This window comes from Labeo rohita, chromosome 8 (assembly GCF_022985175.1).
Source record: "Labeo rohita strain BAU-BD-2019 chromosome 8, IGBB_LRoh.1.0, whole genome shotgun sequence".
In the NCBI taxonomy this organism is placed as follows: Eukaryota; Metazoa; Chordata; class Actinopteri; order Cypriniformes; family Cyprinidae; genus Labeo; species Labeo rohita.
Window position 1 is genome coordinate 13180441 of NC_066876.1, and position 23981 is coordinate 13204421.

Sequence of the window (23981 nt, forward strand, 5' to 3'; positions counted from 1 at the left end):
TACACCTAATCATTACAGCTAATGGCATGATATAACAAATCATTATAGCTAATGACATGCTATAACCTATTATTACAGCAAACGCCCTATTGTAACGTATTGTAACATGTTACAGCAGCTGTAGTGGATCCACTCACTTGTAGCGGGCAACACACAGCCGCACTTTGCCTGTGTATCTAGACTTAGACCTGGGGGATGAGCCGAGCTCTTTGTCCATCTAAAGGAGAAGAAAAGCGGATAGATGAGTTAATGGTCAGCTTTACTAGCTTACAGTATTGTTGCTGTGAAGAAGCATGCTAAGCCTCACCAGCACAGGGAGTTCAACGCTTTGTTCAGACAGATTTTCTGGCGAAGATGCCTCAAATCTGTTTAGTTTTTTGTAGTCTGAACAGCAACAAACCATAAAATCCAATGTTTACAAACCTGATCCAAACCACATTCACATGTGGTTTAAAATCCGATTATATTCAATTTTTCAGTCTAATTGGTCAGATCGGATTTCAAAATAGCTGCTTTTCATAATTCAGGATGTGTCTCTCTTTTCATTGCGCTGATGTAGATATACCAGATAATGGTGAAACTTTCTGAAGCGGATTATATTTAATCAAACTGCAAAATGACACTGTGCACACTCAGACCTAAAATCAGATTTGAAGCCAAAATCAGATGTGTGCGCATTATGAAGAAAGTCAATGACAAATAAGTGGGTTATAAAACTGAATGGAAGTTTTCAAGTTTTGGTTTTTGATCATTTTTTTGGGCAAAAATGAAGTCTGTAATAATTGAAAGCAAAGTCCAGTGTGCAGTCTGATAATGTGGGCGATTAAGCCAATAACACCAGCAGAGCACAGTCTGAGCAGACAGATTGGACTATTCACACCCACACACACTCTCTCTCACACACACACAGCCTGTCAATGTATACTGTAATTATTCTCATAATGGCTAAATCACTGTGGTACATCACACACTACTAGAATCTACTTTGCTCTCTTAGAATATATTGGTTGAATATAATTAACTTGATTTTCTATATATTATATATTATATATTATATTTACAATATATGGGCCATTCTATAGAATTGGTCCAAAGTCAGAGTTGCATACATCTTAAAAAAAAAAAAAAAAAAAATTGTATGTATGCAAATTATATAATATACAAGGTACACATTTCTAGTAACTGTGCCGTTAATTCTCATATTGTATTTTCAGAACGTTTTGGAATATTTGTCCTCTTCCCAAATTTGTCACTACCGAAACATTAATAGCCGAAACATTAATAATAATTTAGTTTTGTTTACAATTTAGAAGGGTTATATTGACCTATTAAGATTTTGCTTACATCTATATTGTAAATAAATTTTGGTATTTTATTACGTTTTTTCAGGTAAATCAATAATTACATTTTTTACAATATTTTAAATGTAATTTATGAGATTTTTTGTATTTTGAATCAGATTTTCTTTTGTAAAAAGCAAAAAGTTGATCATACTGATTTCAAAGTTAAGGATTCATTAGTTTAAATATACATTGAACTAAAAACTATCATAATATTATAGTTGATAATTCAGTTCACTGTATCTTTGACAAAACATCCAATTGTTTTGGTAGTGACTGCACTTTTTTTGGTAGTGAACACATCACATTACAGAATTTTAACTTGCATACTAAAACACTAATAAAACATACTAAAATATTAAAACCTTGCATAACTGTACTAAAATTGTGTTTGTTTCTCCCAAATAAAGGATTATGTGTACTCTTTTGTCACTACTGATACAGTGATGACGTTTTGGGCCGTGACTATTACAGTAGTGACAATTTTATGGAATAACACCCAAAAAATCAAAGAAGTCACTACAAAAACTTCACCAAATTTTTCAGTAGCGACAATTTTAGATACTTTTGAACCTAGTTCAAAGATGCTAATCAGCACATGGTTACATTAGCTAGCACAGTTCTGAAAAGTGGTATACATATAAAGAACTAAAAGTTATGGAATAACTCCCCAAAAAAGCGTGCTTACAGTAATTGCAGAAACAAGTGTTCAGTAGTGACGTTTCTTAAAGTTACACACAAATTGTTTTAGACTTTTGAACAGATTTACCTCAACATGATTAGACCTATCTACTAACACCTTGTAGCTATGAGAGAGGGGGACACAGGAATATTTCCTGATCATAAATTTAGTGGTGTAGTTAAAATCAGTCACGGCCAGTGGAGTAAAAAATGCACTGTTTTTGTAGTGACATGAAAAACGCAGAACACATTTTTTACATAAAGTTTCATAATTTACAAAGATAATATAAAATAAATGTATTTTTAACTTCACTTTTTAAAAGAATCAAAAAGATACTTTTAAAATCAAGAACTGAAAAAAATTTCAATATAATTTTCATTAAAGGAGAAATCCACTTCCAAAACAAAGATTCACATGCACTGCCCTCCAAAAGTTTGGAAACACCCCTGGCAAAGTGTGGTTTTGGACGATATCAGCATAAATCCTTATAATTTTTTGGTGCAAATACATTAAAGTAACTTTACATTATCATTGAAGACCAGTAATAATCATTTTAATTTTGATTACATAATAATGGCAATATATATATGTCAAAGTCAGACATGCCCCATTGCCAGCTGTGATGCCTGGTTACAGGTTTAAACTTGGCCCAGGTTTTTAAAAGATTTTTGGGTCAGCACACCTTATTAGCTTCAACAACTGATTGCCAATTAAGTTTTTAATACAATGAATTTAGGCCCAGATTATTCAGAGCTGAATAAAGAGATTTTGATGAATCAATAATGTAAGTTTTTTCTATGTATAAATTGTTTATGTAATAAAATATGTTTTCGTAGTTTGTGTTGTCCCTTATCAGTGCAAAATTATCACAAATTAAAAAAGATTCATGCCAATATTGTCCAAAACCCCACTTTTCTAGGGTGTTTCCAAACTTTTGGAGGGCAGTGTATAATGTACTCACGCCAAAGTCATCCAAGATGTTTATGTCTTTCTTTCTTCAGTCGTTAAGAAATTATGTTTTTTTGAGGAAAACGTTTCTGCATTTTTCTCCATATAATGGACTGATATGGTGCCCCGATTTTGAACTTCCAAAATGCAGTTTGAGGGAGAACATGAGATGGGAGTTTTCGACATACACTAACTGTCATGAACCGGAACAAAAATTGTCTAGTCTTACAGAGTAAGACAAGACGAGCGTTTGGCATTAAAAAGTATATAAACTGTATTATTTTTATTAAAATAACCGATCATTACGCTAGATAAGACCCTTCTTAAACTGCATTTTGGAAGTTCAAAATCGGGGCACCATATCAGTCCATTACATGGAGAAAAATGCTGAAATGTTTTCCTCAAAAAACAATTTCTTTACGACTGAAGAAAGACATGAACATCTTGGATGACAAGGGGGTGAGTAAATTATTTGTAAATTGTTGTTCTGGAAGTGGACTTCTCTTTTAAGTTGCAATTTAGGGGTTAGTGTTTGGGACAATAAATATATTTGCTTATTTACAAACTTTCTAGTTTGATAGTTCACTCTCATCTTTTTTTTTATAAACTTTAAACATTTTTGATACACTGATTTGTTTCACTTCATGGGTTGATTCTTGCATTTCATCTACACACACAACCAAAATCTAAAGCCCATTAACATATTAACATTCTTGGGCTGTTTTGTAAACATTGGCATTTCCTTCAGAAAATGCAAATTTACTCTATTTTATTCTGTAGAACCTTGGTTCTTTTTATATATTTAATTTTCAGATCAAAACATTAAACCTCAAGGCTAAAAAAAAAATTAAAACTGTAAGTAAAATGAACAAACACTGAGCGACTGGTTTGTTTGTGTTACTCACAGCAGTGGCGATGACGGGCCGCACCTCTGAGAGGAAGGCCCGCCGTGGGCTTGAGGGTGTGCTGCGTGACAGGAAGGTGGGTTTGACAGACAGGAGCTCTACCTTCTCCCCCTCAGTCATCTGCAGAGGCCGAATGAGCTCTGAGATCTTACTCATCGAATCCTCATTACCTTCACACACACACATACAAAGGTGACTGATTACTTCATTACTGTGTACAGTCTCATCCTCCTCCCTTCATCTCAGCACATCATCACTGCTGTTGATCTTATCAGTCTTCAGATTTTTCAGAATTAGACATTGTTTCATTTTGCCTCATGGCAAGGGTAAAGGATGAAGGATGGAAAACTAAAGGTGAGTGAATATGAACTATAATCAATCAATACAGTACCTTACAAATGGATTTGGACAGAAAAGATACACAAAATATTGGGATCACTAAGATTTTTTAGTTTTTGAAAGAAGGCTACATTTATTTGATCAAAAATACAGAACAGTATTATTGTGAAATATTATTACAATTTAAAATAATAATTTTCTATTTTAATATATTTTAAAATGTAATGTATTCCTGTAATGACACAGCTCAGTTTTCACCATCATAACTTCAGAGTCACATGATTCTTCAGAAATCATTCTAATATGCTGATTTGTTGCTCAAAACAATTTGTAACAATGTGCACGTACTTTACTGAACAATTGAACGCATCCTTGCTAAATAAAAAAAGTATTAATTTCTTTAAAAAAGTTTAATGTATGTACTTGCATTAAAGAATAAAATACAAAAACCAAATGGCATTTATTTTAAATAACACAAACATGTTTTAAGCACATTCCTTAGCTTCAAAATGATTTAAATATATCAATATATCAAAAACAATGTCATCAGTAACATTTTTTATGTTTTTAAAGACGTTTCTTATGCTCATCAAGGCTGCATTTATTTGATTAAAATACAGAAAAATATGTAATATTGTAAAATATTTTTTACAACGTAAAATAACATTTTTATATTTTAATATACGTTAAAATCGAATTTATTCCTGTGATCAAAGCTGAACTTTCAGCAATGTTACTGTGTCACATGTTCCATCAGAAATCATTTTAACATGCTGATTCATTATCAGTGCTGGAAAGTGTTGTGCTGCTTCTTTGATGAATAAAAAGTTAAAAAGAACAGCTTTTATTTAAAATTCACACTACTGTTCAAAAGTTTTGGGGTCAGTAAATTTTTATTCTTTCTTTCTTTGAGAAATTAACACTTTTACTCAGCAAGGATGTGTTAAATTTATAAAAAGTGATATAAGCAAAGACTTATATTGTTAGAAAAAAATTATATCTTGAATAAATGCTGTTCGTTTTAACCTTTTATTCATCAAAAAATCCTGAAAAAAGTATCACAGATTCCAAAAAAATATTTGGCAGCAAAACTGTTGCCAACATAGATAATTCTAATAATAAATCAGCACATTAGAATGATTTCTGAAAGATCACGTGACACCATTATTCTAAACTGTAATAATATTTCACAATATTACTGCTTTTTCTGTATGTTTGATCAAATAAATGTGCCTTGATGAGCATAAGAGACGTAAAAAACAAGTCTTGCTGATCCGACAGTGTATATATATTAATGTAATGTATAGAAATATATTGTTTTTTTGTTTACAATTAAGCCAAAAAGGATTTAGGCACTATCAAACATTAAAAGTACTCTTAGATTAGTTCTGAGAACATATTTTGAATTTCTAACGCAATGATAAAGATTCCCAAATGTTTTTGGCATATTATATATTCAATATTTAGTAAATTAATTAGAATGAATAAAATAGTAAAATCTCAAATATGACTTTTCACCACCACATAATGAAAAGAAACTATACCGTGTTGCAGTGTAACTCTGTTTAATATTTAAGGAAGTGTCAACGCATGACCTTCTTCAGGATGCATACTGTACCTTTCCCGGAGGGGGCAGTGAGGCCGTTGAGGAGCTGGGAGAGGGTGAGGGGTTTGGTGGGTGAGCCGGGCGAGTCACCCCCTGTCAGCTGACTGCTGCTCAGGATGTCTAACTTCCCAGCCTGCAACCTGAACTTCTCCAGCTCTTTTGACAGCAGGTTAAACTGCTCACTCTGCGTCCGGCATTTTTCCTCCAGTTCTCTCACTTTAGCCTAGAAAGAAAAAGAAAAGAGAAAGACTCACATTAAAAACATACACAGAGCATTTCGGCTGATCTGTGATAAAAGCATTGACATTTAAAACTGGTAACAGTTTTATTAACATCTGCACTTCACATTAACTAACTGATGAATGCTAATGAATGGAGCCTACAAACTCTACCAACTGTGAATGTGGTAAGCAACCTACAACACTACAAAAAAATGGCCTACATCTAAAAGGAGGTTTTTCCTACCAAAAATCGCATTGTGTTCTTAGTTCGAAGGAAACTTCTCAGCTTCAGACACCAACAGAATCAAACAAAGACAGGAGTCAATCTATGTTCAGCTGTTATTGTACATCAAATCTCTTATTTGATCATGATGTTAGCGATGGGAAGTACTATTAAATGGAGAAGGGTACCACGCATGCCAAAATAACAGTAAAAGCTGTTTATGCCTGATGATTTGACGAAACTCACATGTATAATTGTACATACTATAAACACCACTGGAGGATCATGTGAGTTTGCATTTTAACAATTCAACATAAAACTGTAACTGGACCTGTTATACTTACAGTCTTGTGCAACATGTTTATATGCACAGTTCATAAATGCATACATTACTAAACATGGCTTTTTGGCAAGGAAATTAAAGGAGGGTGGTGGAAGGGAGACATGTTGCATTCTGCAATCCATCAGTCATGTTTGTTGTTGCTGATCTGATCTGCAAACGCACATATCCATGAGGCGCCAACAGGATTCAGCACAAGCCAGCACCCATGCATCGCAACACAGGAGGAGCAGAAAGGATCAGGCAGTGAATGAGAAATATTTACCAATGAGTTAAAAGAGCAAACTGACTTTTGCAGCACTTTCATTTGTACTTTTTATAAACATACAGAGGCAGCACTCATCTTCATTTATCTCCTGTGTTTAGCTTCTGCACTATCAAAAAAAGTGCCTCCCAAGAAGAATGAAGGAACAAAGGATCGATTTCAAACCATTTTGATTAAAAAAATAAATAAATAAAATCTAAACCCACAGGCAAAGTCATTTTTACTCTTTGTTTACTGAAGATAGAGGTGATTCATGGAGAACTTTTGTCTTCATCATACTTTTTCAATTATATATATATACACATGTAACTGAAAAAGTTAAAAATGCAATTAATATAAATATACCTTATATATAATAATTCTGCATAAATATATTGATAATATTAATAATAATAAAGACATTTATTCAATTAAATGCATTAAATTGATTAAAAGTGACAATAAAGACACTGAAAATTTTGAGAAAAAAATATAATACAACTGAAAAAATATTACAATTCATCCTAATATTTAAATATAACAATGTTTTTTATATTTAATCGTTTTTTATTTGAAATGCATTATTTTTATGCATATTTTTATTTTTAATATTGTTTATATGATATGCCTTATTTTTATGCATTTATTGTTACATTTATTAAACTTAAAATAAAACGTATAGATATAAATAATCATCAAATCAACAATCATCGAACTGTTTCAATTTCATAAAATGTACATATTGTTATATATATATATATATATATATATATATATATATATATATAATTGAAAAAAGTTAAAAATGCAATTATATAATAATAGCTTATAATAATTATGAATAAATATTTTGTTAATATTATTAATAATAATAAAGACTTTTTTCAATTAAATGCATTAAAAGTGACAATAAAAACAACGAAAAATTTTACAAAATATTTGTTTCAAATAAATGCTGTTCTTTTGAACTTTCTATTGCAAAAGAATTCAGAATTTTTTTAATCTCGATTATTCGCGATTAATCGCATCCAAAGTAAAAGTTTTTGTTTACATAATATATGTGTGTACTGTGTATATTTATTATGTATATTTAAATACACACTCATGTGTGTATATATTTAAGAAAACTGCTATATTTATATTAAATAAATAAAAGTTTTTGTTTACATAATATGTATGTGTGTAGTGTTTATATTTATTATGTTCATATAAATACACACACATGCATGGATATATGTAAGAAAAATATGTTGTGTTTATACATTATAGATATTTATATATAATATTAATTATATTAATAAAAATATATATGGATATGTAAACATTTTTTTAAATATATATTGTATATGTGTGTATTTATATATACATAATAAATATACACAGTACACACATATATTATGTAAACAAAAACTTTTACTTTGGATGCGATTAATCATGATTAATCGTTTGACAGCACTAATATAAATATAAATTTATACATGCACATATATGTCTGTGTGTGTGTGTGTGTTTATATATACACATAATAAATACACACAGCACACACATACATTATGTAAACACAAACTTTCATTTTGAATGTGGTTAATTGATATATTAGTAAAAAAAAATATTAAAAGAGCAATAAAAAGCAGTTGTTTGGCTTTAAAGACAAGCAAAACGTGATGTGTTTTACTATATACATTTATAAAACACATAAACAACTTTTATCAGGTATGTATAAAATGACTATGAAGACTGATGGTTTGTACTAAAAAGGTTCAATAATTTGATCTATGGTGATATAGATCAAAGATATTGATCAAATGTTTACAGATCAGTCATGGATGAGCGGTACAGTAATTGACAGGACAGCTAAACGAGGTGACAGGAACTACCCCCAATGAATCACACGGGGAAGAGAGGGAGAACTTTAAGGAGAAGTAACTCGAAAATACCTGCATGCTGTCCAAGTGATTCTGTATATGCAAAAAACAAAAGACCAGTAACATAGTGACAAGAGATGTAAGGAACCAAACAAATCACAGTTGCACACACGAGCATTTCTTCAGTTTCAGAAGTCACAAAGACCCAACATGAGCACAGTTTCCCCTTCCCTTAATTGCCCATTAATGGCAGCAATGAATGAAAAGAAGTAGAAAATGATAAATAAATAATAAAATATATGTTAGAGAGATGTTCATTAGATTAAAACAATCAATAAAGAAAGGATATTTACACAAGAGCTTTATTTATTTATTTATTTAATAAATTAGTCTGACAAACTCAAAATGTCAAACGGTGTAAGCTAAAATGTGACTCATATGGTAGCCAGATTTTTGGCTAATATGAGAAAATATACAATGACGCATGTAGAATGTGCTGTACTTTAACGGTCAGCCAAGATACGATTGAAAATGCATGCTTATATGCACACTCACATACACATGCACTAAAATCCATGAGTAGTTATCGTTACTCACTTCTAACAGATGGACGGCACCTTCATGTTCCTTCTTAGCCTCAACCTGAGCCTATAAACAACACAAAAATAAAATATAATGGCACATTCCTAGTGTACAAACATTCTAGTCCCAAGTTTGGTTGAATAAGCTTTAGGCAACAAGGACTTGTGATCGACGCAGTGCATTGTAGGTCATTCACTGTAACTCCTAGCAGCTGTGGAAAACAGTGTTCAGTTCCACATGAACAGAGGAACATCTGTTGGAGCGTCAGCCTCTGCAGCGTCACAACATGAGGGGACATTTCAGAAACATGTATGCAGATTCACCTTCAGAACAACAAAACTGGGTTCTTAATGTCTTGACTTTTTCTGATGACAGTGTGCGTGTCATTTTTTCTGTTTATTCTCCTCTGTAATCACAGTGCTCCATTCAATAAAGACAGACAATAACTCAAACGTTTCAGCAAGTGACAATGCTCACACGTTCTGGAGAAAATGTCAGATTTGATCACCTGCTCTGCCGTTTCATTAGAGAGTAATTTACTCTGAGTGCCGAGACAGCGGCACTTTTCTCCTCATTCAAACGAGAAATGAGAGGAATATTTCAGCGAGTTACCTAAAATTGCTGAAATGCTTTTTCATTGAACATCTCTCTTCATTAAGAGCACTCTGACAGCTGGATTTTATTATTGTTTTTTTTTTTAATTTCAGGCAATTTTTCATCACAGAGGTTGATTTTTGTTTTCTTTTTTAACTTTTTTAAGTACTACCATGGTTTGTTAGGATAGAACAATATTTGGCCAAGATAGAACTATTTGAAAATCTGGAATCTGATGGTGCAAAAAAAAATCAAAAGATTGAGAATCGTCTTTAAAGTTGTCCAAATGAAATTCATAGCAATGCATATTACTAATCAAAAATTAAGTTTTAATATATTTACGGTAGGAAACGTACAAAATATCTTCATGGAACAAGATCTTTACTTAATATCCTAATGATTTTTGGCATAAAAGAATAGTCGATAAATTTCAGTAATTCAACTCAAATTGTGAAACTCATGTATTAAATAAATTCAGTGCACACAGACTGAAGTAGTTTAAGTCTTTGGTTCTTTTAATTGTGATGATTTTGGCTCACATTTAACAAAAACCCACCAATTCACTATCTCAACAAATTAGAATACTTCATAAGATTTTTAGTGAATTGTTGGCCTTCTGGAAAGTATGTTCATTTACTGTATATGCACTCAGTACTTGGTAGGGGCTCCTTTTGCTTTAATTACTGCCTCAATTCGGCGTGGCATGGAGGTGATCAGTCTGTGGCACTGCTGAGGTGGGATGGAAGCCCAGGTTTCTTTGACAGTGGCCTTCAGCTCATCTGCATTTTTTGGTTTCTTGTTTCTCATTTTCCTCTTGACAATACCCATAGATTCTCAATGAGGTTCAGGTCTGGTGAGTTTGCTGGCCAGTCAAGCACACCAACACCATGGTCATTTAACCAACTTCTGGTGCTTTTGGCAGTGTGGGCAGGTGCCAAATCCTACTGGAAAAATGAAATCAGCATCTTTAAAAAGTTGGTCAGCAGAAGGAAGCATGAAGTGCTCTAAAATTTCTTCGTAAACAGGTGCAGTGACTTTGGTTCTCAAAAAACACATTGCACCCCAAATCATCACAGACTGTGGAAACTTAACACTGGACTTCAAGCAGCTTGGGCTATGAGCTTCTCCACCCTTCCTCCAGACTCTAGGACCTTGGTTTCCAAATGAAATACAAAACTTGCTCTCATCTGAAAAGAGGACTTTGGACCACTGGGCAACAGTCCATTTCTTGTTCTCCTTAGCCCAGGTAAGACACCTCTGACGTTGCCTGGAGTGGCTTAAGAAGAGGAAAACGACGACTGTAGCCAAATTCCTTGACACGTCTGTGTGTGGTGGCTCTTAATGCCTTGATCCCAGCCTCAGTCCATTCCTTGTGAAGTTCACCCAAATTCTTGAATCGATTTTGCTTGACAAGCCTCTCAAGGCTGCGGTTCCCTCGGTTGGTTGTGCATCTTTTTCTTCCACACTTTTTCCTTCCACTCAGCTTTCTGTTAATGTGCTTGGATACAGCACTCTGTGAACAGCCAGCTTCTTTGGCAAAGAATGTTTGTGGCTTGCCCTGCTTGTGAAGGGTGTCAATGATTGTCTTCTGGACAACTGTCAGATCAGCAGTCTTCCCCATGATTGTGTAGCCTAGTGAACCAAACTGAGACACCATTTTGAAGGCTCAGGAAACCTCTGCAGGTGTTTTGAGTTGATTAGCTGATTGGCATGTCACCATATTCTAATTTGCTGAGATAGTGAATTGGTGGGTTTTTGTTAACTGTGAGCCAAAATCATCACAATTAAAAGAACCAAAGACTTAAACTACTTCAGTCTGTGTGCACTGAATTTATTTAATACACAAGTTTCACAATTTGAGTTGAATTACTGAAATAAACTTTTCCACTACAGTCTATTTCATCAAAAATATCCTAATTTGTGTTCTGAAGATGAACGAAGGTCCTATGGGTTTGAAATGACATGAGGGTGAGTAATAAATGACAGAATTTTAATTTTTGGGTGCATGATGCAAGGTCTTCTACACTCTGGCCTGTGCTTGAGCTCCATCCTAAGGTTTGGTGTGGTTGGAAACCTTGATCTCTCACCTTCTGCAGAAGGTCAATCTCCTGCTGCTTGGCACTGAGGACGGCCAAGGCTTGTTCATGCTCTAATTCTAGCTGCTGCCTCCTCTCTGCAGCCTCTCGCATATGCTGGGAAAGAGAGAAGAGAGAGCAGGAGGTGAGAGGAAACTCGGCAAAGGATGAACACAGACAGAATGAGAGCAACCATCAATCAATATTTAAGGGATAGTTCATCCAAAATAGAAAACTCAGTTGTCATTTACTCATCCTCATGATGACTTACTTTCTTGAGAGGAACACAAAAGAAGATATTAAGAAGGATGTCCAAGCTGCTTTTATTTTTTCATGCAATTAAAGCGGATAAGAATCAGGGACAGCTACGGTTACCACTGACTTTAATAGTAAAACAGCAACTTGTTCATGTTAGATAACTACTTTTGTATTACACGCAAGAATGTTCCAGTATTGGTTTGGAATAGCGTTAAGGTGAGTAAATGATAGCAAAATGTTCATTTTTAGGTGAAATAATTACTTTAAAAGCTTTTTAGGTCACAGTGAAACACTGCTGTTAAAACCCAACAAGGAGTCTCTGCACTGATATATAGACCTTCTTTTTATTTCAGCTTATAAAAGATCATCAGTCTCTAGAAGCACCAGAGACAAAAATCCCTTCTAATCCTAGAGTATCTGATGTAAACACTAAGATTTCTTTCTTACCTGAGCACATAAATTTAGAATTCGGGGGCCGTTCACACTACACGATTCCACTGCACTGATTTTCCATTGTTTTTGTATCTTTTCGTCTACATGATCTCATGACGAAAACGTTCCTGTGGGAACTTTCTCGCAAGTGCGAAATACGTACCAATAAAGTACATATCACTGCAATTTCCAACAGAAATGAACACTAGAGGTGGTAAAACAGCGCACACTTGTAATCATTTTCATACACAGTTATGATTACAGCTCCATATGTTTTGCTTTCCGGTGTTGACCCCCACCAGATAACTACCCCCTAGTATTGGTAGGTTTAGGGTTAGGTATGGGGTTACGATTAGGCAATCATGTACCGATTCCAACGAGAGGGGGTAATAGTTTGGCAGAGGGTTGAAAATTGACACAACACCGGATGTAACAAACTTGCTTGGTAGCTCAGCCAGCACAGAATTAGACTTAGGATGTGGAATCCTTGGGTACGAATCCTGTGAAAATCATGACTCACAATGAAAGATCTGAAAGATGAAAGGTCAAAAAACAAGCTAAAACGGCATGCTTGCGATTGCGTTTTTACATCAAATTCACTTTTGTTCATACTATCGGGTAGGCCACTCAACAGACATTTCAAGTCAGAACTGCCATGACACATACAAAACCAACATCAAATAAAGCGTACATTCATCTGTTCCACTTTTTTAGTGCCACTCAGTGGACATTTCACATCGAATATGTCACGAAACGTACATGGCGCTACGTATTTCGCATCTTGCAAAAAAGCTCCCACAGGTATGACCACTGCACTTACATCCCGAGTATTTTGCTTTGACACAGCCCTTGCAAGGTGCTCAAGTTAAAAGAAGCTAAAATGTTTAAAACATTTCTCTAGACGTTGCGCTTTTTTATTTAATTGCCCTGCATCTCGCATTTTTAGAAGTAAAACCACATTCGGTGTGAACGGCCCCTTACTGTATTAATACCTTCAGAATATGAACACTTATTTGTTGTCTTCTACTGTGTTTAGATGTTTTTTAAGGAAAAGTACATCCAAAAACGATTCTATAAAGTCATTCGAAACCCATATGCTGATTCTTTAAACGATTTTCAGCTAATTGAACTGGTAGAACCATGTTTACATTTTAAAATGAATCAAACTGAGGCTGTAAGGGTTGGTACAGTGCGTTCAATGGATTGTTGCTTAACAAAAAAAGGAAAAATGAAAATTAGGTGAGCTAAGACCCTTATACAATACAGTATTTACACAGCCGTTGTTTGCTTTAGGTCCCTCATAGCCTTGTTTTAAAGGTATAGCTCACCCAAAGATGAAAATTCTGTCATTAATTACTCACCCAGATGTACGTTCATCTTTGCAACACACATTAAGACATTTTTTATTAAATTTGAGAGCTTTCTGACTCATACACTGCAACTCAACTGACAAGTTCAAGGCTCAGATAGATAGTAAAGACATTGTTTAAATAGTCCATGTGACATCAGTGGTTTAACCGTAATGTTATGAAGCTACGGGAATACTTTCTGTGCACAAAGGGAACACAAATAATGACTTTATTCAAAAATGTGCAAAACCACACACGTGTTGTGGTACTAAGATGAACGAGCAGTGAAAACTGACATGGAAGAGAAACTGTTGAATAAAGTCTTTGCTTTGTAGCTTCATAAAATTAAGGTAGAAACACTCATGTCACATAGACTATTTTAACAATGTTCTTACTACCTTTCTGGGCCTTGAACGTGTCAGTTGCGTTGCTGTCTATGCAGGGTCAGAAAGCTCTTACGAAAGAAAGGTCTTACGGATTTGGAATGACATGAGGGTGAGTAATTAATGACAGAATTTTCACTTTTGGTGAAATATCCCTTTAAATTCAATATGGCATCTACCCTGACTATGCTCTGTAACAACTAGATTTCAGTCTGCTCATCAAGCTAAGTTATTTCACGACTTTAGGAGACTTGGAATACAGACATAGTCACTACAAACTGTTGTTGTATGGTTTTGAGATGCACTTCAGTAATTTTCCACTGAAAAATGTAACAGCATATGGTTTTGAAATGACCTAAGGTGAGTAAATAATGACAGAATCTTCATTTTTGGGTGAACTATCCCTTTAAGCACTGAAAACAACAGCAAAATGTTGTCGTAGATCTGTTTTGTGTCATTTGCTTCACCCCTTCAGGTAAAGCAAAAACAGAAGTGAAGCATCATGTCAATCAGCCAGACTAAGCACAGCCACGGAGCTTCGCATGATCAATAAAGGGCTTAAGGGTCATGGCTCTGTACATGAAAGGGTGTGTGCAAACAACACAGCATGTTCAATCAGCGCCGATTACTGCCCAACAACATCCCCAGAAGCTCTTCTGACCTGTTAAAAGTACAAAGTGACAAAACCTAGCAATTTTCTTTCCATTTGTGACAGGTGAGGTTACAGGGGATAAAGGGTAAAGGAGGGATATTCCATGCTGCTATGAAAGAGGAGTGCAGGGAAGAGGAAGGTTAGAAAAATCTAACCTTCAGAGGACAAATAAACTGTACTGTGTGAAATATGTTATGGCTATCTGACCATCAAGTGTAAGTAAATATCTCTATGCCTACTAACAATAGGAGTATCTAATAATAATCTATAATAACAATCATTCATTCATGACTATTACTGCAGTTTTTATTCATTTATTTATTTGCTGAACATCTGTTATAAAACATTTTTGTTTTCTTTTTTAATGAAGATGCCTCAATATTATGTTTCAAATTAAATATTTAATGGACAATGTTTAGTTGTCCAGTCGCAACTGCAAAATCAACCTCTTCAAGTTTATATAATGATCATGCTGTTGCAGTTAATTTTGCGATAATGAGGCATCTGCATAAAAACATACGACAATATGACCACAGAATAAAAATGAATCATGTAAACCATTAAAATATTGTGATGCTAGTAGATTACTTAATTTGTTTCTTTTTTTAAATCAAGACTGATAGTTTCGACATATTTCACACTTTGTACATTCAGCAAAACTGTCACTGTCACTTATTTTAACTGAAAAAATAAATACATAAATAAAAAAATCAGCATATTTTCAGAATATTAACAGGATGTATATCTCTCATTCGAAAGAAGAGCTGGGTTAGTTTAGTTTGTGAGGGGAGGGTGTAATTGTGCATAACTGTTGTGTCATGCACAAACGCATTCCGCAGTGCCTCAGCCGGCCGACCATTCAGATCACATACAGCATCCAGATCAGCTGTTAGTACTCAGTCAAAAGGTCCACATTCAGTTAGTGCTGGCTTCTGTAAAGTCTTTAGAGATACCTGATGAATGAAAAATATGGAGGGAGGCAGGGAGAGGGGAAGGGCAGGAGAGGGTTAGACGTTAGGGGAGGGGTGGGGCGCTCCAGGACTCCTAGTCGATCACAGATCCACACTTTGATGGCGTACGACAGCTCTAAAACCATAAAAGAGTACAAGGGGAGTAAAAGAGGTGAAAACAGATGAAAGTGGAGGTCATGAACTAAATCAGCCTTAAACAAGGTCAGCCGGGTTTCCTGAAATATGTGTCATGAGCTTGAACACTGACAGAGTTCATACTAAAATAAAAGACTATAACACTTTCACTTTTTAGTCAACATATAGTGGCATGCGAAAGTTTGGGAACCCCATGCAGAATCTGTGAAAATGTGAGTAATTTTAACAAAATAAGGGAGATCATACAAAATGCATGCTGTTTTTTATTTTTGGTAAGATATTTTACATAAGAGATGTTTACATATAGTCCACACGACAAAAAAAAAAAAAAAGCGAAACTTATTAAAATAACAAATACAAACTTTGGGAACCCCTGGTTCTTCATACTGTGTGTGGTTACCTGGATGATCCATGACTGATTTTTTGTTTAGTGATAGTTGTTCATGAGTCCCTTGTTTGTTCTGAACAGTTAAACTGAGCACTGTTCTTCAGAAAAATCCTCCAGGTCCTGCAGATTCTTCAGTTTTCCTTTTGCATATTTTAACCAACAGTGACTATGATTTTGAGATCCATATTTTCACATGGAAGACAACTGAGGGACTCAAACTCTATTAAAAAAGGTTTAAACATTCACTGATGCTCCAGAGGGAAACACACTGCATTAAGAGCCAGGGGGTGAAAACTTTTGAACAGGATGAAGATGTCCAAATTTTTCTTATTTTGTTGAAATATACCAAAATATGGTTCAAATATGCAAAAGATGCTGGAAAGCTGAAGAATCTGCAGGACCTGGAGGATTTTTCTGAAGAACAGTGCTCAGTTTAACTGTTCAGAACAAACAAGGGACTCATGAACAACCATCACTAAACAAACAAACAAAAATACAGTCATAGATCATCCATGAACAACCATCACAAAACAAAAAAAACAGTCGTAGATCATCCAGGTAACCACACACAGTATTACAAACCAAGGGTTCCCAAACTTTTGCAGGGGGTTATTTTAATAATTTCAACTATTTTTTTTGCCTTGTTGACTTGTAAACATCTTTTGTGTAAAATATCTTACTCAGGACAGTACTTAATAAAAAAATAACATGCATTTTGTGTGATCTCCCTTATTTTGTTAAAATTACTCACATTTTCACAGATTCTGCAAGGGGTTCCAAAAACTTTCACATGCCGCTGTATATGAAGGCTAATCAGGTAACCAGTCAAGAAAATGACCAGATCATAATTTTAACTTTATGTCTTTCCAAATCGGTCCAAAAATAACATTTTGATTTTAGGTTGGAATGCCTCGGTATGGTGAATCTCATGAAATATAACAGATTACCCAAAAATATAAAGAAATGCATAATGAAAATGAAGCCTATTTTATGGCCATTAACGGGATAGTTCCCTACTAGCTTTCTGGGTCTTGAATGAATCAGTTGCATTGCTGTCTATGCAGGGTCAGAAAGCTCTCAGATTAATATCATCAAAAATATCTTAATTTGTGTTCCGAAGATGAATGAAGGTCTTACGGGTTTGAAACAACATGAGAGTGAGTAATTAATGACAGGAAATCATTTAAACAACAGTTACAATAATGTAAAAAAGGCCATTTTCAATATTGTAATTATTTAGTTGTATTATTTATAGATGACTATATAAAAGAATATGTTGTAAAGCTGTAATTTATGCTCATAGATTCTAGAAAAAAAAACATCATAGGCTTCATTTTCTTTTTCATAACGTAGCATTTTTTCTATTGATTTTGTGATTTACACTGACGCGTCTGGCGGGTTCTCACCTTCAGCACCTGCTCTAGGTTCTCCAGTTTGCCTTGGAGCTCAGTCCTCTCCAACAGAGCGCAATCTCTCTCCACTGTCACAGTGTACAGAGCCTCCTGCAGCTGTTCATACTCACTTTTCACCTGATAAAGACAGAGGGAGACAGAAAATAATCAAAAATGTCTTCAGGCTTACACTGTTTGCCCTCTGACCTCTGTTAGAAAGGTGAAAGGTCATTCTATCCTGCCAACAAAAAAACAATTTTAGGTTATTAAATTACAAAAACACAACAAAGCCATGCCATCATGGTTTCAAGGTCCCATTCCCCAATCATTCCCTGTTCTCTGTCTCTTTACGCCACATTTATTAAAAAACTGAAGCGTGATTTTATTTCATTAATGTCTTTTCTGCCTTTCTGGGCCTTGAACGTGTCAGTCACATTGCTGTCTATAGATCAGAAAGCTCTCGGATTTCATCAAAAATATCTTAATTTGTGTTCCGAAGATGAACAAAGGTCTTATGGGTTTGGAACGACATGAAGGTGAGTAATTAATGTCAGAATTTTCGTTTTTGGGTGAACTGTCCCTTTAAGATGAGAGTTCAAACCAGTAGTTATGAGTGTCAAACTGTCTGCAGTAGTTGTCTTTGGATCTGCAGTGGAGTTAAGGAAAATCATGTGTGAATGAGACCATCTGGACTCATATGGCCTCAAGGATAACAGGTTAAACTGTTGGACACAGTTCACAACATCCACATGCTTTCATAAACAGCAGGGCCTGAGAGGGCAGCTCTAGATACTCATGTCCCAACCAGGAAACCTCCAGGCACATCTGCTCCACTGTTACCTCAGTTTCTCCAAAGGATTAAATTATGCTATTAAATACTCTGATCTATTGAAAATGACATATTTTGTTTGTCTGATATGCGATATATGGAGTATGTGTGGTCAGCACTGAGCTCTGGGTGAGAGTCGTGTTTTCAGAGAGCGAGAGCAGAAGGGTTGACGTCCTGCATCGATCGCAGCGTCAGTCACGATAAAAAGCTGAGCTGTCAGAGACGGAGGCAGTACTCACACTCCACGCCTGTCCAATCTGACACTCATCTCTTATCTGCAACCCGACCTGAACACCCACTGCAACAGCAATTACAGCTGAATACGCTTGTTCTAGAGGAAATATGTTTGACCTATTACACTTGTATTGTTGATTCTTATGACATTCAACCAGCATGTTGTTGGATAGTGATGGTGGTGTTGACCTTCAAGTACAAATTAAAGTAAACATGATATCAAAATTGACCATTTATATTTATTTTTTTTATTTATGAGACATATCATGATGGAATAAAAAATGTTTTTATAACTATGTTTTATAATATGAAAATTCAGTAACTTTCTCCACCTTTGAAACAACTTTTGGCATAACCAAGGCCATGTGGGTAGGTAAAAAAATTATATTAGCCAATAATGTGAACATTTATCATTGAAAGTGAAAATGAAAGTGCTGCTTTATTATTTTCAGCTTTACATAACACGTGCTGTGAATGCTGCTTTGTGTGTTTAAGGCACTGTGCACCCTGTTTATAAGGCAGTCTAATTCACATTGCCAAAATTTGCATTCTTTAAAGGGAACATTCATTCTAAAATGCAAGGGAAAACTACAGAGACACAGATTAAGCCTATTCCTAACTGAAAAAGGATTTTTAATGGAGAAAACCAATTTACTCAGTAATTCATTCAATGGCAAGGCCTTATGTGCACTTAGGAACAGTGTTATTTTAGTATTACCGAGATACTATTATAGTTTTTATTAATATTTTCAAGAAGTTTCTATTTTTCTATTTTCAGGGTTTTATTTTAATAAATAGTTTTAATAATTGTGTTTTGTCAATGTTATTAGTATTTTTTAAATTTGTCTGTATAGATTTCATTACTATTATTATTATTATTATTAAATGCATTTAAATGTAATGTCTTAAATCAGTGGCCTTTATCAGGATATTATATTCATTTTTAAAATAAAATAAAATAAAATAAAATAATAATATAAAATAAAAAAAATACATTTTAACTTCAGTGTCCACTTCACTTGTCCACTTGGAGAAGTCCACTTCCAGAACAACAATTTACAAAGAATTTACTCACCCCCTTGTCATCCAAGATGTTCATGTCTTTCTTTCTTCAGTCAAAAAGAAATTCTGTTTTTCGAGGAAAACATTTCAGCATTTTTTCTCCATATAATGGACTGATATGGTGCCCCAATTTTAAACTTCCAAAATACAGTTTAAATGCGGCTTCAAACAATCCCAGATTCGGTTGTAAATGATCCTAGCCGACAAAGAAGGGTCTTATCTAGTGTAACAATCAGTTATTTTAATAAAAATAATGAAATTTATATACTTTTTAATGCCAAACGCTCGTCTCGTCTTACTCCGCCTGGACTGTTTTTGTTCTGGTTCATGACAGTTAGGGTATGTCGAAAAACTCCCATCTCATGTTCCCCCTCAACTTCAAAATCGTCCTGCTTTACCTTTTTTGTTAAGGGTGTTTGATCTTCTTTGCATGTTCACTTTGCAAAGACTGGGTCGGAACTTCTGCAGTGATGTAGGATGATTTTAAAATGATTTTTGAAGTTGAGGGAGAAAATACAATTGAAGTTTTTTGACATACCCTAACTGTCTTGAACCAGAATACACAGAGTTCAGGGAAAGAAAGACAAGACGAGCGTTTGAGATTAAAAAAAGTATTTAAATCGTATTTTTGAAATGAAAATAACCAATCGTTACGCTAGATAAGACCCTTCTTCCTCAGCTGGGATCGTTTACAACCGCAGTCGGGATCGTTTGAAGCTGCATTTAGGAAGTTCAAAATCGGGGCACTATAGCAGTCCATTATATGAAGAAAAATTCAGAAATGTTTTCCTTCTTTATGACTGATGAAAGAAAGACAAGAACATCTTGGATGACAAGGGGGGTTAGTACATTATATGTGAATCTTTGTTTTGGAAGTGGACTTCTCCTTTAACTGAGCTTTGCTATGTAAGCTTCACACCAAAATGTGTTATTAATTAATACAAGTACACATATTATTATAGGCCAGGATTGAAATGCAATGGTTAATTCTCTGGAAAATTCACTGTTTGCCAAAAGGGTCTTTCCTCTAAAAAACCATTGAAGACACTCATCTTTAATGGTCCTATCCAGTAATGCTGAGCCACAAACAGACTGGATAGACACAAGTTGTGTAGATGGAGCAGCTGCCATCTTGATGACTGCCATTCTCAGTGCTGGGACAGAGCTGTAGATTTAATGATGTCTCACTCTGAAACAGCTATTTGAGATGGTGAGGGGAGCAGGGGTAAACTCACAAAATAAGTGATGCATGAAGGACCATTCTTTTCAAGCAAGAGCAGGCTCACATGACTCAGAGACGTCACAGCATTACTGCTCTCAGTTCAGCATAGTAAAATAAGGAGCTGTTTGTGCTATACTCCGATTGTAGGCAAATTATATAAAGCCTGAATAAAACTCTGCAGGTTGTACGTACACTAGGGCTGAGTTTTGACACAAATTTCACAATTATTATTTTAGATATATATCAGGTACAGTACATGCCCAATTTTTTCAAAGGAAAAACACTCTCTTAACTCAATGCTGTAAAATATACTTGAGAGTCAGTTGGTACTACATTACTATAATATTGAAGGTTAAAATTAACTTATTATAAGGGTATAAATGAATATATTAAGTGAATATATTAAAATTATAATTAATAATGTTATATGTGACCCTGGACCACAAAACCAGTCTTAAGCAGCACGGGTACACTCTTAAAAATAAAGGTGCTTCACAATGCCATAGAAGAAGCTTTTTTGTCTAAATGGTTCCATAAAGAGCCTTTAACATCTGAAGAACCTTTCTGATTCACAAAAGGCTCTTTGTGGCAAAAGAAGGTTCTTCAGATTATAAAAAGGTAAGAAAGAGATAGCTCTTTAAAGAACCTTTGACTGAATGGTTCTTTGTGGAACCAAAAATGGTTCCTCTATGGCATTATTATTATGGCACTATTTTTAAGAGTGTATATCTGTAGCAATAGCCAAAAATACACTGCATTGGTCAAAATGATTGATTTTTCTTTTATGCCAAAACTCATTAGGATATTAAGTAAAGATCATGTTCCATTAAGATATTTTGTAAATTTCCTACCCTTAAATATATCAAACAGAAAAATCAGAACTTAATTCTTGATTAGTAATATGAATTGCTAAGACCTTTTGGACTTTAAAGGCACTTTTCTCAGTATTTTGATTTTTTTGCACCCTCAGATTTCAGATTTTCAAATAGTTTTATTTCAGCCAAATCTTGTCCTATCCTAACAAACCATACATCAATGGAAAGCTTGTTGATGTATAAAAATTTACCCTTATGAGTGGTTTTGTGGTCCAGGGTCACATATGGTCCATATATTTAGCAAAATGCTCCTCTTCTAGTTGACTTATAAGTTTATTGTCCCTGAACATGTTTTTTCTGAGGTAAAGGTGACGTTGTGTGACATATTGTTTACAAGCTTGTGTGACATATTGTTGACGTCTTTGCATGGCTTAAACACTGATTAAGCAATTACATGAGACAAAAATGGATTTCAGTAGGCTGTACTCCTTCTTTTAACATACCTTCGGATGTTCATTCATGTTGATTTTGTGCTGAAACTAGTATTAGAGCAGAGGAGATGATCAGTTCAGTGCGACATTTATTGTTTGAATACGGTAACTAAAATGAACAGAATTAGAAACTGCAGACTTAGCACAAAGCTTATTGCGATTTATTGGATGCGAGGTGCGCTACAATTAATAAAGTTCTGTTCATTAACAGAAAACAGTCTAGACTAATCAATTCTTGGGATTTAAGAATCAATATCATCTGAGAATTGATTAAAATCGAGAAATCAATATTTTTAGGGCTGGACGATAAATCGATTATGATAATTATTGCGCGATACAAATTTCCTTGGTAAACGATAACAAGATTTTGGTAAATGTTCGATACAATGTTTATGTGGCAAAGGCAGAATGAAAAGCACTAATCTTTTAAAGCGGGCCACTCAGATCATTCATCCACTCTGATTAAAGTTCAAACTGCAGTGCAGAGCACGTTTACTAAAGCAGATGCGTTTACTCGTGGATAAACAGTGCTGTGAGATCAAGTGTGAAAAACACAAATGACTCTGTTTTAAAGCAAGATGAAACAGCACTGACAAACAGGAGAGACACTGTGCACAACAATACAGTCAGAAGGCTTTTTAATCGACAAATCATCATCGTTTACCACAGGCTTACTGTAGTAGCACTAACTGCACAGTGGTATTGTGTCAGAAATGTGGGTATATTTGTATCGTACATTAATGTAAATGTATTAAATGTATTGAAGGAGGAGTAATGAAATATACATAATTTTTTTTTTTTTTTTTTGTGATTAGCTATAGCGTTTATGCATTTATGCTAAATGTATTTAGGATTACTGTTTATCATTAAAATACTTAGAAACCATGTTGCATTTTTACCATTGTACTGAGGTGCTATATTTGTGGTTTTAACTGTTATTATGATCTAAACGTATGTTACTATGGAAGAGCAATGGTTAATAAAAAAGAAAAAAAAAAAGAAAAAACCTCAGACAGAATAATTAAATTTCACCATATAAAAATGAGGTTGCTACAATTTTTACAGATATTACTGATTTTGATAATGAAGATAAATGTACATCTGCATCCTAACTCAAGCTACTATCAAATGTGTATTTCTAAGAGACAATAAATGTTATACTTTTATTAATATTATCAGGCAATACAAACCTGTTTCTTGATTTGAAACAATATTACTCATTAAAACATGCAGAACTAAGATTTTGTTTTTCCTATTACAATATTTATTTTTTTTGATGACTGAAAATGACTGGAAATAGTGTAAAGAATTAAAAAAAAAACATGAAACATTTGCACAAGAAAAGTTTAAAGCCACAATTAACTGTCTGGTTTCACAACTTTCACACTGTAGCAAAAATCTGCCT

General features: G+C 34.3%; 1 protein-coding gene across 4 annotated transcripts in view; it reads right to left on the reverse strand.

The window, feature by feature from the left end:
* Positions 1 to 23981, reverse strand: part of rimbp2b (RIMS binding protein 2b) — a 173652-nt gene that overhangs the window by 43133 nt on the left and 106538 nt on the right. For 2 of the 4 annotated variants that reach the window (XM_051118028.1, XM_051118027.1), the window contains exons 6-13: positions 17939 to 18061; positions 11977 to 12081; positions 9311 to 9361; positions 8786 to 8806; positions 6286 to 6327; positions 5833 to 6043; positions 3876 to 4045; positions 138 to 217 (exon numbers count right to left, since the gene is read on the reverse strand). In XM_051118028.1, coding sequence (XP_050973985.1) covers positions 138 to 217; positions 3876 to 4045; positions 5833 to 6043; positions 6286 to 6327; positions 8786 to 8806; positions 9311 to 9361; positions 11977 to 12081; positions 17939 to 18061 — 803 coding nt within the window. Of the gene's footprint in view, positions 1 to 137; positions 218 to 3875; positions 4046 to 5832; positions 6044 to 6285; positions 6328 to 6652; positions 7214 to 8785; positions 8807 to 9310; positions 9362 to 11976; positions 12082 to 15991; positions 16111 to 17938; positions 18062 to 23981 lie in introns of those variants that run through there. The other 2 variants (XM_051118029.1, XM_051118031.1) reach the window with 2 other exon arrangements.